Source organism: Pelophylax lessonae (assembly GCF_965119305.1).
Source record: "Pelophylax lessonae genome assembly, chromosome: 6".
NCBI classification, from domain to species: domain Eukaryota; kingdom Metazoa; phylum Chordata; class Amphibia; order Anura; family Ranidae; genus Pelophylax; species Pelophylax lessonae.
Genome location: NC_138773.1, coordinates 2,982,198 through 2,997,837, shown reverse-complemented (window position 1 = coordinate 2,997,837; position 15,640 = coordinate 2,982,198). Strand labels below are relative to the sequence as shown.

General features: G+C 46.5%; 1 protein-coding gene across 1 annotated transcript in view; it reads left to right on the top strand.

Annotated features, from left to right (window-relative positions):
• Positions 1 to 11,685, top strand: part of LOC309557763 (uncharacterized protein) — a 228,439-nt gene extending 216,754 nt beyond the window's left edge. The window contains exons 58-59 of the mRNA XM_082260528.1: positions 2,161 to 2,271; positions 11,547 to 11,685. Coding sequence (XP_082116654.1) covers positions 2,161 to 2,271; positions 11,547 to 11,654 — 219 coding nt within the window. The 3' untranslated portion in view covers positions 11,655 to 11,685. The remainder of the gene's footprint in view (positions 1 to 2,160; positions 2,272 to 11,546) is intronic.
• Positions 11,686 to 15,640: the final 3,955 nt, after the last annotated feature.

Here is a 15,640-nt window from a genome sequence, read left to right as displayed (position 1 = left end):
GTACCAGTACCCCTTCATCCATTCATCTACTCATCTATCCATCCATCCATCCTTGTATGTACCAGTACCCCTTCATCCATTCATCTACTCATCTATCCATCCATCCATCCTTGTATGTACCAGTACCCCTTCATCCATTCTTCTACTCATCTATCCATCCATCCATCCTTGTATGTACCAGTACCCCTTCATCCATTCATCTACTCATCTATCCATCTATCCATCCTTGTATGTACCAGTACCCCTTCATCCATTCTTCTACTCATCTATCCATCCATCCATCCTTGTATGTACCAGTACCCCTTCATCCATTCTTCTACTCATCTATCCATCCATCCATCCTTGTATGTACCAGTACCCCTTCATCCATTCTTCTACTCATCAATCTATCAATCTATCCATGTATGAACCAGTACTTCTTCATCCATCCTTACATCCATCCATCCATCCATCTATTATCCATCAATCCATGTATGACCCAGTACATCCACCCACCCATGTATGAACCAGCACTCCATTATCCATGTTTCTACTCATCTATCTATCAATCCATCCATGTATGACCCAGTACTTCTTCATCCACCCTTACATCCATCCATCCATCCATCTACTTAGCCATCCATCCATGTATGACCCAGTACATCCACCCACCCATCCACCCACCCATGTATCAACCAGCACTCCGTCATCCATTTTCCTACTCATATATCATCAATCTATCCATGTATGAACCGGTAATTCTTCATCCACGCTTACATCCATCCATCCACCTATCCATCCATCCATGTATAAACCAGCACTCCGTCATCCATTCTTCTGCTCATCTATCCATCAATCCATCCATGTATGAACCAGTACTTCTTTATCCATCCATCCATCTACTTATCCATCCAGCCATGTATGAACCAGTACATCCACCCTTACATCCATCCATCCATCCATGTATGAACCAGTGCATCCACCATTACATCCATCCACCTATCCATCCATCCATGTACAAACCAGCACTCCATCATCCATTCTTCTACTCATCTATCCATCAACCCATCCATGTACATACCAGTACTTCTTCATCCACCCTTACACTCATCCACCCATCCCCCCATCCATGTACATACCAGTACTTCTTCATCCACCCTTACATCCATCCATCAATGTATAAATCAGTACTCCCCCATCCCCCATCTATCCACTCAGCAATCCATCCTTGTATGAATCAGTACTTCTTCATCCACCCCATCCATCTACACATCCATCCATCTATCAATGTATAAATCAGTACTCCCCCATCCATACACTCATCCATTCATCAATTCATCCTTGTATGAACTAATATTTCTTCACCCACCAATCCAATTTATATCCATCCATCTATTCATCCATTCACCCATCTGTGTATGAAAAGGTATTCCTTCATTCATCCATCCATCTATCCATGCATGAAGCAGCACTGCCTCATACATTCTACTACTTATCTATCCATCAATCCATCCATGTATGAACTACTACTTCCACCCTTACATCATTCCATCCATCTACTGATCCATCCATCCATCCATCCATCCATCCATCCATGTATAAATCAGCAACCCCCCGCCCATTCATCGATCAGTCCTTATAGGAACTAGTACTTCTTCACCCACCATCCATCTATCTATTCGGGGGGGGGGGGGGGGGTTACAGTACGAGTGAGCTGTGCAGTGCTCTGCTACACCAGGGTGTCACAATAAAAGGGTTCTGATTGGTGAAGTATACTATGGGTATTATGGGTATTATTCCAAATCCCTTTGTAGCCTCAGGAAGGAAAGTTCAGCTGCTCCTGGGAGAGGAGACCCCGTTATCTCTCCTGGACCAAAACCTCAGGAATTCAATGGATGGCACTTGATGGACATTTGCTTTTTAAAACAATTTTCTGAATACAGTATAGAAGTATAGAGGTTTGTACTCTCCTCTGTGTCGGGATTCGGCTCATCGTTCTTCGGTGGTTGCTCAGGGGAAAACTTTTTGATACAGTTTTTGTTTTTTGGAGTCATTTCTCACTCTGAATACCTATACCTGGAGTTCAGTCTAAAATCCCCCATCCCCCTCCCGATGTCACATAATTCTCTTATTCCCTGCTACCTGTTCTCCTAATTATCACTGTACTCTCCTCTCTTGCAGGCACAGACAGTTCTGGAGGTTCTGGAGGAATATAATTACCTTCCTATAATAGTCGGGAGCAGTGTGGGGGGTTTGGTTCTTCTGGCCCTGATAATAGCTGTACTATACAAGGTAAGTGTTCAGGGGAGAGTGGTGACAGATGGGGGGGGGGGGGGGATCTCACCTTGTTCTATGTCTATATGATTCCATATACTGACTGCCAAGGGCCACAGCCTCCCTCTGGGTGTTCCACCATGGCCTCCCTCTGCATGTTCTCATTCTCTTCTCCCTCTCCAATCTCCTCCAGCCTCCAATTCCCAGATGTTTCCTACCCTCCCAGTGCCATCTGTATATGTCCTTCCGTGGCCTACCTATACTTTTCCTTCATTCAATTCCCAGATGACTTCTACTTTCCCCAGTGCCATCTGTGTATTTCCTCCCGTAGCCTACCTTTACTTCTCCTGCCTCCAATTCCTAGATGTCTCCTACTTTCCCCAGTGCCATCTGTGTATATCCTCCCGTAGCCTACCTTTACTTCTCCTGCCTCCAATTCCTAGATGTCTCCTACTTTCCCCAGTGCCATCTGTGTATGTCCTCCCATAGCCTACCTTTACTTCTCCTGCCTCCAATTCCCAGATGTCTCCTACTTTCCCCAGTGCCATCTGTGTATTTCCTCCAGTTGCCTACCTACACTCCTGCCTCCAATTCCTAGATGTCTCCTACTTTCCCCAGTGCCATCTGTGTATATCCTCCCGTAGCCTACCTTTACTTCTGCCTCCAATTCCCAGATGTCTCCTACCTTCCCCAGTGCCATCTGTGTATCTCCTCCCATGGCCTAGCTATACTTCTCCTGCCTCCAATTCCTAGATGTCTCCTACCTTCCCCAGTGACATCTGTGTATGTCCTCCCATAGCCTACCTTTACTTCTCCAGCCTCCAATTCCTAGATGTCTCCTACTTTCCCCAGTGCCATCTGTGTATTTCCTCCAGTTGCCTACCTACACTCCTGCCTCCAATTTCTAGATGTCTCCTACCTTCCCCAGTGCCATCTGTGTATCTCCTCCCGTAGCCTACCTTTACTTCTCCTGCCTCCAATTCCTAGATGTCTCCTACTTTCCCCAGTGCCATCTGTGTATCTCCTCCCGTAGCCTACCTTTACTTCTCCTGCCTCCAATTCCTAGATGTCTCCTACCTTCCCCAGTGCCATCTGTGTATATCCTCCCATAGCCTACCTTTACTTCTCCTGCCTCCAATTCCCAGATGTCTCCTACTTTCCCCAGTGCCATCTGTGTATGTCCTCCCATGGCCTAGCTATACTTCTCCTGCCTCCAATTCCTAGATGTCTCCTACTTTCCCCATTACCATCTGTGTATATCCTCCCGTAGCCTACCTTTACTTCTCCTGCCTCCAATTCCCAGATGTCTCCTACCTTCCCCAGTGCCATCTGTGTATGTCCTCCCATGGCCTAGCTATACTTCTCCTGCCTCCAATTCCCAGATGTCTCCTACCTTCCCCAGTGCCATCTGTGTATCTCCTCCCGTAGCCTACCTTTACTTCTCCTGCCTCCAATTCCTAGATGTCTCCTACCTTCCCCAGTGCCATCTGTGTATATCCTCCCATAGCCTACCTTTACTTCTCCTGCCTCCAATTCCCAGATGTCTCCTACTTTCCCCAGTGCCATCTGTGTATATCCTCCCATGGCCTAGCTATACTTCTCCTGCCTCCAATTCCTAGATGTCTCCTACTTTCCCCATTACCATCTGTGTATATCCTCCCGTAGCCTACCTTTACTTCTCCTGCCTCCAATTCCTAGATGTCTCCTACTTTCCCCAGTGCCATCTGTGTATATCCTCCCGTAGCCTACCTATACTTCTCCTGCCTCCAATTCCCAGATGTCTCCTACCTTCCCCAGTGCCATCTGTGTATGTCCTCCCATGGCCTAGCTATACTTCTCCTGCCTCCAATTCCTAGATGTCTCCTACTTTCCCCATTACCATCTGTGTATATCCTCCCGTAGCCTACCTTTACTTCTCCTGCCTCCAATTCCTAGATGTCTCCTACTTTCCCCAGTGCCATCTGTGTATATCCTCCCGTAGCCTACCTATACTTCTCCTGCCTCCAATTCCCAGATGTCTCCTACCTTCCCCAGTGCCATCTGTGTATGTCCTCCCATGGCCTAGCTATACTTCTCCTGCTTCCAGTTCCCAGATGTCTCCTTCCTCTCTCAGTGCCATCTGTCTTCATAAGTTTTTACCCTCCATAGTGCAGTCTTACACAGATTCCCTTCTCACCCAGAAGCATTTTCTCTCAGACCACCATCCAGATCCATATATTACAGGTTGTCCAACTGTTCTATCACATATGCAAGTTTGTTCCCCCCCCCCCCCCCCTTCCTCAAGTATCTTAAGATTAAACCATTGGTAATATTTGTCATTAAACATTTGGTGGTCTCTCTTAACCAATCATAAGTATGCATACAGCGAAAAGGGGTTAAGGAGAATGTTCATGAGGATGGAGTGCCCTTTGGCCTTTAGTTGAGTAGTCCCATAGGTCAGGTGGTTCCTTATCGGTGCTTGGTGCTTCCCCAGACTTTTAAGGTACAATGTTAAAAATGAATTGAGAGATGGTAAACACAGATGATGGTTGGGTGGGAGGGGGTGCTGTTTTTTCTTTTGGGAGGTCCTCCTTATCCCCAGTTTATACCATGGCTTGTTGTTGTGTTTGAAGGAGTTTCAGCAGTGCTGCCAGTAGAGGTTGATCCCTGGAGTACTTGTGGGGTTTGATGTAAAGGGGAATGTGATGTTGGCTGGCCAAAGTCCTTCTGCCTCCTGATGCCCCTGCAGAATACGTGAATACCTGCTAGGTATGGGGGTCTCCATACCTCCTAAGCAAGGCCTCAAATCTTTGGAGGCCCCCCTATACCTAGTCTGCCCCATGACTTGTTATTGTGTATGAAGGAGTTCCAGCAGTGCTGCCAGTAGAGGGTGATCCCTGGAGTTCCTGTGGGGCTGGAGGTAAAGGGAAAAAGATGTGGGTTGACCAAAGTCCTGATGCCCCAGCAGAATACTTGAACATCTGCTAGGTATGGAGTCTCCATTCCTCCTGGGCAAGGCCTCAAATCCTTGGGGGTCCCCCTATCCCCAGTCTACACCATGACTTGTTATTGTGTATGAAGGAGTTTCAGCAGTGCTGCCAGTAGAGGTTGATCCCTGGAGTACTTGTGGGGCTGGAGGTAAAGGGGAATGTGATGTTGGTTGGCCAGAGTCCTGCCGCTTCCTGATGCTCCAGCAAAATACTTGAACACCTGCTAGGTGTGGGGTCTTCATACCCCCTGGACAAGGCCTTAAATCATTGGAGGTCCCCCTATACCTAGTCTTCCCCATGACTTGCTATTGCTTATGGAGGTGTTCAAGCAGTTCTGCCAGTAGAGGGTGATCTCTGGAGTTCCTGTGGGACTGGAGGTAAAGGGAAACAAGATGTGAGTTGGTCAAAGTCCTAATGCCCCAGCAAAATACCTAACACCTGCTAGGTGTGGGGTCTCCATACCTCCTGGGCAAGGCCTCAGATCATTGGAGGCCCTCTATCTCTATTCTGCCCCATGACTTGATATTGTGTATAAAGGAAGGAGGAGGGGGAGGCGGACCTATCACAGCTTGAAATGGCAGCAAGGATGGGAAATGTCATTATAATGGGGGACTTTAATTATCCAGATATAGACTTTGCAGAAGGAGCCGCGCATTCAGCCAAGGCTAGGCAGTTCCTAAATGTTTTGCAGGACAATTTTATGGGTCAGATGGTGAATGCACCGACAAGAAACAATGCCGTACTTGACCTACTGATTACCAACAATACAGACCTGCTCACTGATATAGAAATACGGGACAACTTAGGAAACAGTGACCATAGGTCAATCAGTTTCAGTATTAATCATAGTAATAGGAAACACAAGGGTCATATAAGGACACTGAATTTCAAAAGAGCCAACTTCCCTAAACTGCGCTCTCTGCTAGAAAATATCAAAGAGAATAGAACCCTAGAAACAAAGAATACGGAGGAAAAATGGGAGTGCTTCAAAAGCATACTAAACAAAGGGATTGGCCAGTGCATTCCAAAGGGGAATACGTTTAAAAGAGCAAAAATAAACCCTGGGTGGCTCCAACATAAAAATGCATATTAATACTAAAGAAAAGGCCTTCAAAAAAATCAAGGCTGAGGGGTCATTGGCAGCATTCCAATATTACAAAGAGTGCAATAAGAAATGTAAAGGCGAAATCAGGGCGGCTAAAATAGAACACGAGAGACATATAGCAGAAGAGAGTAAAAAAAAACCCCCAGCTTGTAATGTTAAAATAAATAATACACCTCAGGAAGCACCCCCATGGTTAACAGAAGATAGACTTAAAGCAAAACTTGAGAAACTTAACATAAATAAATCACCAGGTCCGGATGGCTTGCACCCTAGGGTTCTTAAAGAACTCAGCCAGATGATAGCCAGACCATTGTTCTTGATCTTTAAGGATAGTCTACAGACGGGTATGGTGCCAGCTGATTGGAAAAAAGCCAATGTGGTACCAATACTTTAAAAAGGGCCGAGATATATCCCGGAGAACTATAGGCTGGTTAGCCTAACATCAATAGTCTGCAAAATTTTGGAGGGAATGCTAAGGGACTATATACAAGACTTTATTAACGAAAACGGTATTATAAGTAGTAATCAGCATGGATTCATGAAAAATAATTCTTGCCAGACCAATCTATTAACCTTCTATGAAGAAGTGAGTTGCCATCTAGATAAAGGAAAGCCTGTGGATGTGGTGTATCTGGACTTTGCAAAGGCATTTGACACCGTTCCTCACAAACGCTTACTGTACAAACTAAGGTTTGGATTGGGCGGGTGTGGATGTGTGGGTTCTGTCCTGGGACCAATCCTGTTTAATTTATTCATAAATGACCTAGAGGAGGGGATATCCAGCACAATCCTAGTGGACAACAGGCTTGGCAGTGGCATGCAATGCCAAGCCGCTGCAAGCAAAGCCAACAGAATACTGGCATGTATAAAAAAAAGGGGTTTCACTTCAGAAATAAAACGATAATTCTCCCACTCTACAAGACTCTGGTCCGGCCACATCTGGAGTATTCCGTCCACTTCTGGGCACCGGTCCTCAGGAAGGATGTGCTGGAACTGGAGAGAATCCAGAGAAGGGCAACAAAAATAATTAGGGGAATGGAGGACATCAGCTATGAGGAAAGACTACAAGCACTGAACTTATTCTCTCTGGAGAAGAGACGATTGAGGGGGGATATGATATCAATGTACAAATACTGTTAAGGATGTGGAACTCTCTTCCACAAGCAGTGGTATCAGCAGGGAGCATGGATAGTTTCAAAAAACTATTAGATGGGCACCTTAAAGACCACAACATACAGGGGTATACAATGTACAACATAGAGGGGTATACAATGTACAACATACAGGGGTATACAATGTACAACATAGAGGGGTATACAATGTACAACATACAGGGGTAGACAATGTACAACATACAGAGGGTATACAATGTACAACATACAGGGGTATACAATGTACAACATACAGGGGGTATACAATGTACAACATACAGGGGTATACAATGTACAACATACAGGGGGTATACAATGTACAACATACAGGGGTAGACAATGTACAACATACAGGGGGTATACAATGTACAACATACAGGGGTATACAATGTACAACATACAGGGGTATACAATGTACAACATACAGGGGTATACAATGTACAACATACAGGGGTATACAATGTACAACATACAGGGGTAGACAATGTACGGTTAACAATAAACACACACACACACACATTATGGTTGAACTGGATGGACTGATGTCTTTTTTCAACCTCACCAACTATGTTAGGAGTTCCAGCAGTGCTGCCAGTAAAGGATGGTCCCTGAAGTTTCTGTGGGGCTGTGGGTAAAGGGACCAACCATAAAAGGAAGGAGACTGGCTCCGTCCCCAGGGACCAACCATAAGAGGAAGACAAGCAGCTCCCTCCACAGGGACCAACCATAACAGGAAGGAGAGCAGCTCCCTCCCCAGGGATCAACTATAGGAGAAAGGAGAGCGGCTCCCTCCCCAGGGACCAACCATAAAAGGAAGAAGACCGGCTCCATCCCCAGGGACCAACCATAAGAGGAAGGAGAGAGACTCCCTCCCCAGGGACCAAACATAAAAGGAAGGAGAGCAGCTCCCTCCCCAGGGATCAACTATAGGAGAAAGGAGAGCGGCTCCCTCCCCAGGGACCAACCATAAAAGGAAGAAGACCGGCTCCATCCCCAGGGACCAACCATAAGAGGAAGGAGAGCGACTCCCTCCCCAGGGACCAAACATAAAAGGAAGGAGACTGGCTTCGTCCCCAGGGACCAACCATAAGATGAAGGAGAACGGCTTCCTCCCCAGGGACAAACCTTAAAAGGAAGGAGAGTGGCTCTGTCCCCAGGGACCAACCATAAGAGGATGGGAAGTGGCTCCCTCCCCAGGGACCAACCATAAAAGGAAGGAGAGAGACTCGCTCCCCAGGGACCCACTATAAAAGGAAAGTGAAGAGAAAAGGAGAGCGGCTCCCTCCACAGAGACTAACAGAGACTGGTTCTGTCCCCAGGAACCAACCATAAGAAGAAGGAGAGTGACTCCCTCCCCAGGGACCAAACATAAAAGGAAGGAGACTGGCTTCGTCCCCAGGGACCAACCATAAGATGAAGGAGAACGGCTTCCTCCCCAGGGACAAACCTTAAAAGGAAGGAGAGTGGCTCTGTCCCCAGGGACCAACCATAAGTGGAAGGGAAGTGGCTCCCTCCTCAGAGACATCCCATAAAGGAAGGAGAGAGACTCGCTCCCCAGGGACCCACTATAAAAGGAAAGTGAAGAGAAAAGAAGAGTGGCTCCCTCCACAGAGACTAACAGAGACTGGTTCTGTCCCCAGGAACCAACCATAAGAAGAAGGAGAGCGACTCCCTCCCCAGGGACTAACCTTCAATCAAGCGAAATAAAAACAAGAAAACAACCCGACTCAGAAACATGGAGACCAACAGCACCCATCCCCCGTATTGCCCTTCTGTGTGGCCAGATATCTCAAATCGACTCCCCAGATCCAGACAACAGCCAGGGCTCCACAAATAATAGAAATTTCCCATAATGCAATGAAAAAAATGGGGAGTCCTGGGAAGAGACACAAACTACTGCAGGGAAATCTCACCATTGTGGGAGGGGCAGAGACACAAACTACTGCAGGAAATCTCCCCATTGTGGGAGGGGCAGAGACACAAACTACTGCAGGAAATCTCCCCATTGTGGGAGGGGCAGAGACACAAACTACTGCAGGGAAATCTCACCATTGTGGGAGGGGCAGAGACACAAACTACTGCAGGGAAATCTCACCATTGTGGGAGGGGCAGAGACACAAACTACTGCAGGAAATCTCCCCATTGTAGGAGGGGCAGAGACACAAACTACTGCAGGAAATCTCCCCATTGTAGGAGGGGCAGAGACACAAACTACTGCAGGAAATCTCCCCATTGTAGGAGGGGCAGAGGCACAAACTACTGCAGGAAATCCTACCATTGTAGGAGGGGCAGAGGCACAAACTACTGCATGAAATCTCACCATTGTGGGAGGGGCAGAGGCACAAACTACTGCAGGAAATCCTACCATTGTAGGAGGGGCAGAGGCACAAACTACTGCAGGAAATCTCACCATTGTGGGAGGGGCAGAGACACAAACTACTGCAGGAAATCTCCCCATTGTGGGAGGGGCAGAGACACAAACTACTGCAGGGAAATCACACCATTGTGGGAGGGGCAGAGACACAAACTACTGTAGGAAATCTCACCATTGTAGGAGGGGCAGAGACACAAACTACTGCAGGGAAATCTCACCATTGTAGGAGGGGCAGAGACACAAACTACTGTAGGAAATCTCACCATTGTAGGAGGGGCAGAGACACAAACTACTGCAGGGAAATCTCACCATTGTAGGAGGGGCAGAGACACAAACTATTTATTTATTTTTTTATTTATTTCAGGTTCTTATATAGCGCTGTCAATTTACGCAGCGCTTTACATATACATTGTACATTCACATCAGTCCCTGCCCTCAAGGAGCTTACAATCTAAGGTCCCTAACTCACATTCATACATACATAGTAGGGCCAATTTTATACAGGATCCAATTACCCTCCCAGCATGTCTTTGGAGTGGGGGAGGAAACCGGAGTATCCGGAGGAAACCCACGCAGGCACAGGGAGAACATGCAAACTCCAGGCAGGTGGTGTCGTGGTTGGGATTCGAACCAGCGACCCTCTTGCTGCTAGTTGAAAGTGCTAACCACTATACTACTGTGCCGCCCCTGTGACGGGAAATCTCACCATTGTGGGAGGGGCAAAGATACAAACTACTGGGGGAAATCTCACCATTGTGGGAGGGGCAGAGACACAATCTACTGCAGGAAAATCTCACCATTGTGGGAGGGGCAGAGACACAAACTACTGCAGGAAATCTCACCATTGTGGGAGGGGCAGAGACACAAACTACTGCAGGAAATCTCACCATTGTGGGAGGGGCAGAGACACAAACTACTGCAGGAGATCTCACCATTGTGGGAGGGGCAGAGACACAATCTACTGCAGGAAATTTCACCATTGTGGGAGGGGCAGAGACACAAACTACTGCAGGAGATCTCACCATTGTGGGAGGGGCAGAGACACAATCTACTGCAGGAAATCTCACCATTGTGGGAGGGGCAGAGACACAATCTACTGCAGGAAATTTCACCATTGTGGGAGGGGCAGAGACACAAACTACTGCAGGAAATCTCACCATTGTGGGAGGGGCAGAGACACAAACTACTGCAGGAGATCTCACCATTGTGGGAGGGGCAGAGACACAATCTACTGCAGGAAATCTCACCATTGTGGGAGGGGCAGAGACACAATCTACTACAGTAAATCTCACCATTGTGGGAGGGGCAGAGACACAAACTACTGCAGGAAATCTCACCATTGTGGGAGGGGCAGAGACACAAACTACTGGGGGAAATCTCATTATTGTGGGAGGGGCAGAGACAAAAGATTCTACTGGAAAAGTTTAGTATTGTGGGTTGAGTAGAGACACAACTTTGATTGGTGTTTTGGTGTTCTATGTAATTTGTCCTTTCCTTTTGTGTTTGGTTAGGTATCTCTTCTCTAGTGCAGTCCAGTTTAGTTATGTGAGTCACCTCTCTGTCTGGAACTATTATCAGACTGGCAGCCCCGATATCAGCAGAGCTAGAATATTCCTATGCTGTGTACTTTAAAAATATGTAAGAAAATGACTGGATCTCTTTAACCAAATGTTCTCCATATGTGCTCCTCTCAGATTGGCTTCTTCAGGCGCCAATATAAAGAGATGCTGGAAAGTCCCGAAGACATCAACATGGAGATGGAGGCAGATAATGATCCAGAAACTTACATGGAACCACAATGAGGAGAATCCGACTGACTGAGATTTCCATAAAATAACTTATGTATTCAATTAGACTCATTTTCTTTTTTTTTTTTGCAATATTCAATGGGGTGAGAAGAGGAGATCCAACGTCACTTTGGTGGGTGAGAAGGGAAGATCGAACGTCACTTTGCCCATCCACATAGATTATATCAGCTCCACACCCCTCCACTGTACTTCTCCTGGGGATCATAGGAGTGCAGTTTGTTCTGTGTAGTTGGGCTGATGACACAGAGCCTGTCCAGTCTGGGGAAAAATTGCAACCATATGGTCAGTGTTACGGTACTCACCTTAACTGGGAGCGAATGAAAGATACTTAATGGACACTGAGAAAATGGTTTGGATAACTTCAAATGGGAGAGTAATATTTATCAACAATATCTCTCAAGAAATATGAAGATTTAATCCCAATTTACACTGTCAGACCTATAGCGTGTTGCCATGAAGTCTGTGACTCCTAAATAATCAAAGCAATGCTTAGATGTGTATTCCATGTACTTCAATGTATGAGACGGACAGACTGTCTCTGGCGGTCTATTCCTATTGTCTGTATAAGGAGGTTGGATGTGTTTTCTGTTAAGTCTGTGTGTCCCATTGTTAAATGTTAATGAACTCACATATTGTTCTGTCCAGATGTCTAGATAATTAGTTCAGATTAATTATATTTCTGTATACAATTTAATCTGCATATGATAATGTAATCAGGCAACCCCTGACCTGTGTGTGGTACTCTAGCCTAGTCTCATAATACCAACCTAATCGCTCTCTTCGCTCCTCTCAAAACCTCCTGCTCTCTAGCTCCCTCGTCACCTCCTTCCATGCTCACCTCCAGGACTTTTCCAAAGCCTCTCCAATCCTATGGAACTTCTTACCCCAATCTGTCTGATTATCTCCTACTCTATTAGCTTTTAGACTATCCCTGAAAACCCTCCTCTTCAGAGAAGCCTATCCTACCCACACCTAACAACTATACTTCCATTTTCTCCATAAACCCATCCCCCACGGTTATTCCCTTTTGTTTCACTTGACCCTCCCTTCTAGATTGTAAGCTCTAACGAGCAGGGCCTTTGAATTACTCCTGTATTGAACTGTATTGTAACTGTATTGTCTTCCCTCACATTGTGAAGTGCTGCGCAAACTGTTGGCGCTATATAAATCCTGTATAATAATAATAATAATAATAATGATAATCTGATAAGGAGGGGGAGGTCCATGCTCTATATAAATTCTGTGTGACTGTTCAATAAACAGAAGATTCCAGTACAAGCTAAGTTGCCGGCTAGCTTTGTATGGTGGCGGCTGTAAAATCTAATACCTATTTTCACGACTGAGAGGAAGCCGTATACTGAGGGAAGTCCACAAGTACGGGGTCGGTTGTGGTTCCGTTACAGTCAGGATCCGCCCACATGCCTGGACCGGCACCCAGCCACTGAGAGCCTTAACCTGCCACTCATCAAACCCCCGCCACAGCCCAGTTGCCTGGCCCCCCCTCTGAGCGCGGGGGGCCAGGCAGAAAGCTGACTGCCTATTCAAAGCTCTGCTCAGGGAGCCCCAAGAACAGAGCGATTGGCGGTGTTTGATTGCGCGGTTCTCAGTAAGTATAATTCCAATACTTCTCTTTTTAGCCTGAGTCTCCTAAGCCAAAAGCAAAAACAGCCTTTGATTTGTTTATATTGCAGAACCCCCCACCCCTGAAAGGATATAAGGGACCCCCATAGGTTAGGTGGGCATTCCTGAGAATTAGTGAGGAGTAGTGACGCAAGGGCGCCAGGCATTTTGGACAGTTAATACTAGAGTTTGTTCAGGCCAATAAACTTCAGGTAGAGCAGGTTAAGGCACAGGAACAAGGTTTCTCTATAGTTTCCTGGGTCACTGGGGAAGGTATCCTATTGGATGCTGCATTGGGGATAAGGGCCTCATCCCCACAACTAGGGCTGGTGGTTGTGGGGGTCTGTGGGCAGGGGGCTTATCGGAATCTGGAAGCTCCCTTTAACAAGATTTGCCCCCCTCCCTCATGTGAATGAGTATCAGGTACAAAGTACCCATTCACCAAAAAAATGAATAAAGAAAGTACACGAGTTTTGACAATTCCTTTATTGAAGAATAAAAAAATGGTGCAGCTCAATGTAAATTTCATCGTCAACCAAGCCACCCACTGACCCGAAAAAATAAAAAAATAAATGCTCTGCCTTCTGGGAAAGCCTCCCGCTGAATGCCTCCTCTGCGCTTTGGCATTTCTTATATAGGTAAGGGGTGGCACTACCCCTTCTGACGTTACAGACTGGTAAATGCTGGGCCTGTGACGTCACAAGGGGGCGGTGTCACCGGGTGACGTTGTCAGGTGGCCCTGCCCCTTACCTATATAAGAATTGTCAAAGCTCAGAGGACGCATTTGGCGGGAGGCCGTCCCAGAAGGTGGAGCATTTATTTATTTGATTTTTTTTTTTGGGTGTGGGCATCGTGATTGACGATATATTTACATCAGGGGACAATATTTTTACATTTTTTATAAAGGACTTGGTAAAAAAACTTGTCTCTTGTTTTTATTACTTTTTGTATACTTTTATGGAGAATGGGTAGGGTTACTTAGCACCCGATATTCTTTCACATGAGGGGGGGCTGGAATCTAGGGGTTCCCTTACTAAAGGGAGCTTTCAGATTCCGATAAGCCCCCTACCCGCTGACCCACACAGCCACTGGCCACGGTTGTGGGGGATGAGGCCCTTGTCCCCATTAACATAGGGGCAAGGTACTTTAGGGTGGGGGGCCAGCCTTGTATCACTGGTTCAGGCTAGTGGTGGTGTAATGGTGGGGGTCTTGGCACATTTTGGGCCCCTTAGTACCAATTGAGCATGGTTTCAAACCCCACCCCCTACCTGAGTATTGTTGCTGATCATATCCATCCCTTTATGACTACAGTGTCCCCATCTTCTGGTGGCTCCTCCCATCTTCTGATGGCTCCTCCCAGCAGGATAATGCACCATGTCACAAAGGTCCAATCATCTCACCACTGGTTTCTTCACCATGAAAATGAGGTCACTGTCCTCCAATGGCCTCCACACTAACCACATCTCATCCAATAGAGCACCTTTGGGATGTGGTGGAACGGGAGATTGGCATCATGAATGTGAAGCCAAAAAAATCTATAGCAACTGCGTGATGCTATCATGTCACTATGGGGAAATATATCTGAGGAATGTTTCCAACACCTTGTTGTATCAATGCCACCAAGAATGAAGGCAAAAGGGGTCCAACCCGCTACTAGCAAGGGGAACCTAATAAAGTGGCCAGCGGTGAGTGTATGTAGGCGGCACAGGTGCAGGCACTTGATCTAACTAGCCACAGCAACCCCTCTCATACAATCCAATCTTGTCTTGCCTTGTCCCACCATACACAATGCAATCTACAGTATCTGACAAAAGTAAGTACACCCCTCCCATTTTTGTAAATATTTGATTCTATCTTTTCATGTGACAACACTGAAGAAATGAGACTTTGCTACAATGTAAAGTAGTGAGTGTACAGCTTGTATAACAGTGTAAATTTGCTGTCCCCTCAAAATAACTCAACACACAGCCATTAATGTCTAAACCGCTGGCAACAAAAGTCAGTACACCCCTAAGTGACAATGTCCAAATTGGGCCCAATTAGCCATTTTCCCTCCCCGGTGTTATGTGACCCATTAGTGTTACAAGGTCTCAGGTGTGAATGGGGAGCAGGTGTGTTATATTTGGTGTTATCGCTCTCACTCTCTCATACTGGTCACTGGAAGTTCAACATGGCACCTCATGGCAAAGAGGATCTGAAAAAAAGAATTGTTGCTCTTCATAAAGATGGCCTAGGCTATAAGAAGATTGCCAAGACCCTGAAACTGAGCTGCAGCACGGTGGCCAAGACCATACAGCGGTTTAGCAGGACAGGTTCCACTCAGAACAGGACTCACCATGGTCCACCAAAGAAGCTGAGTG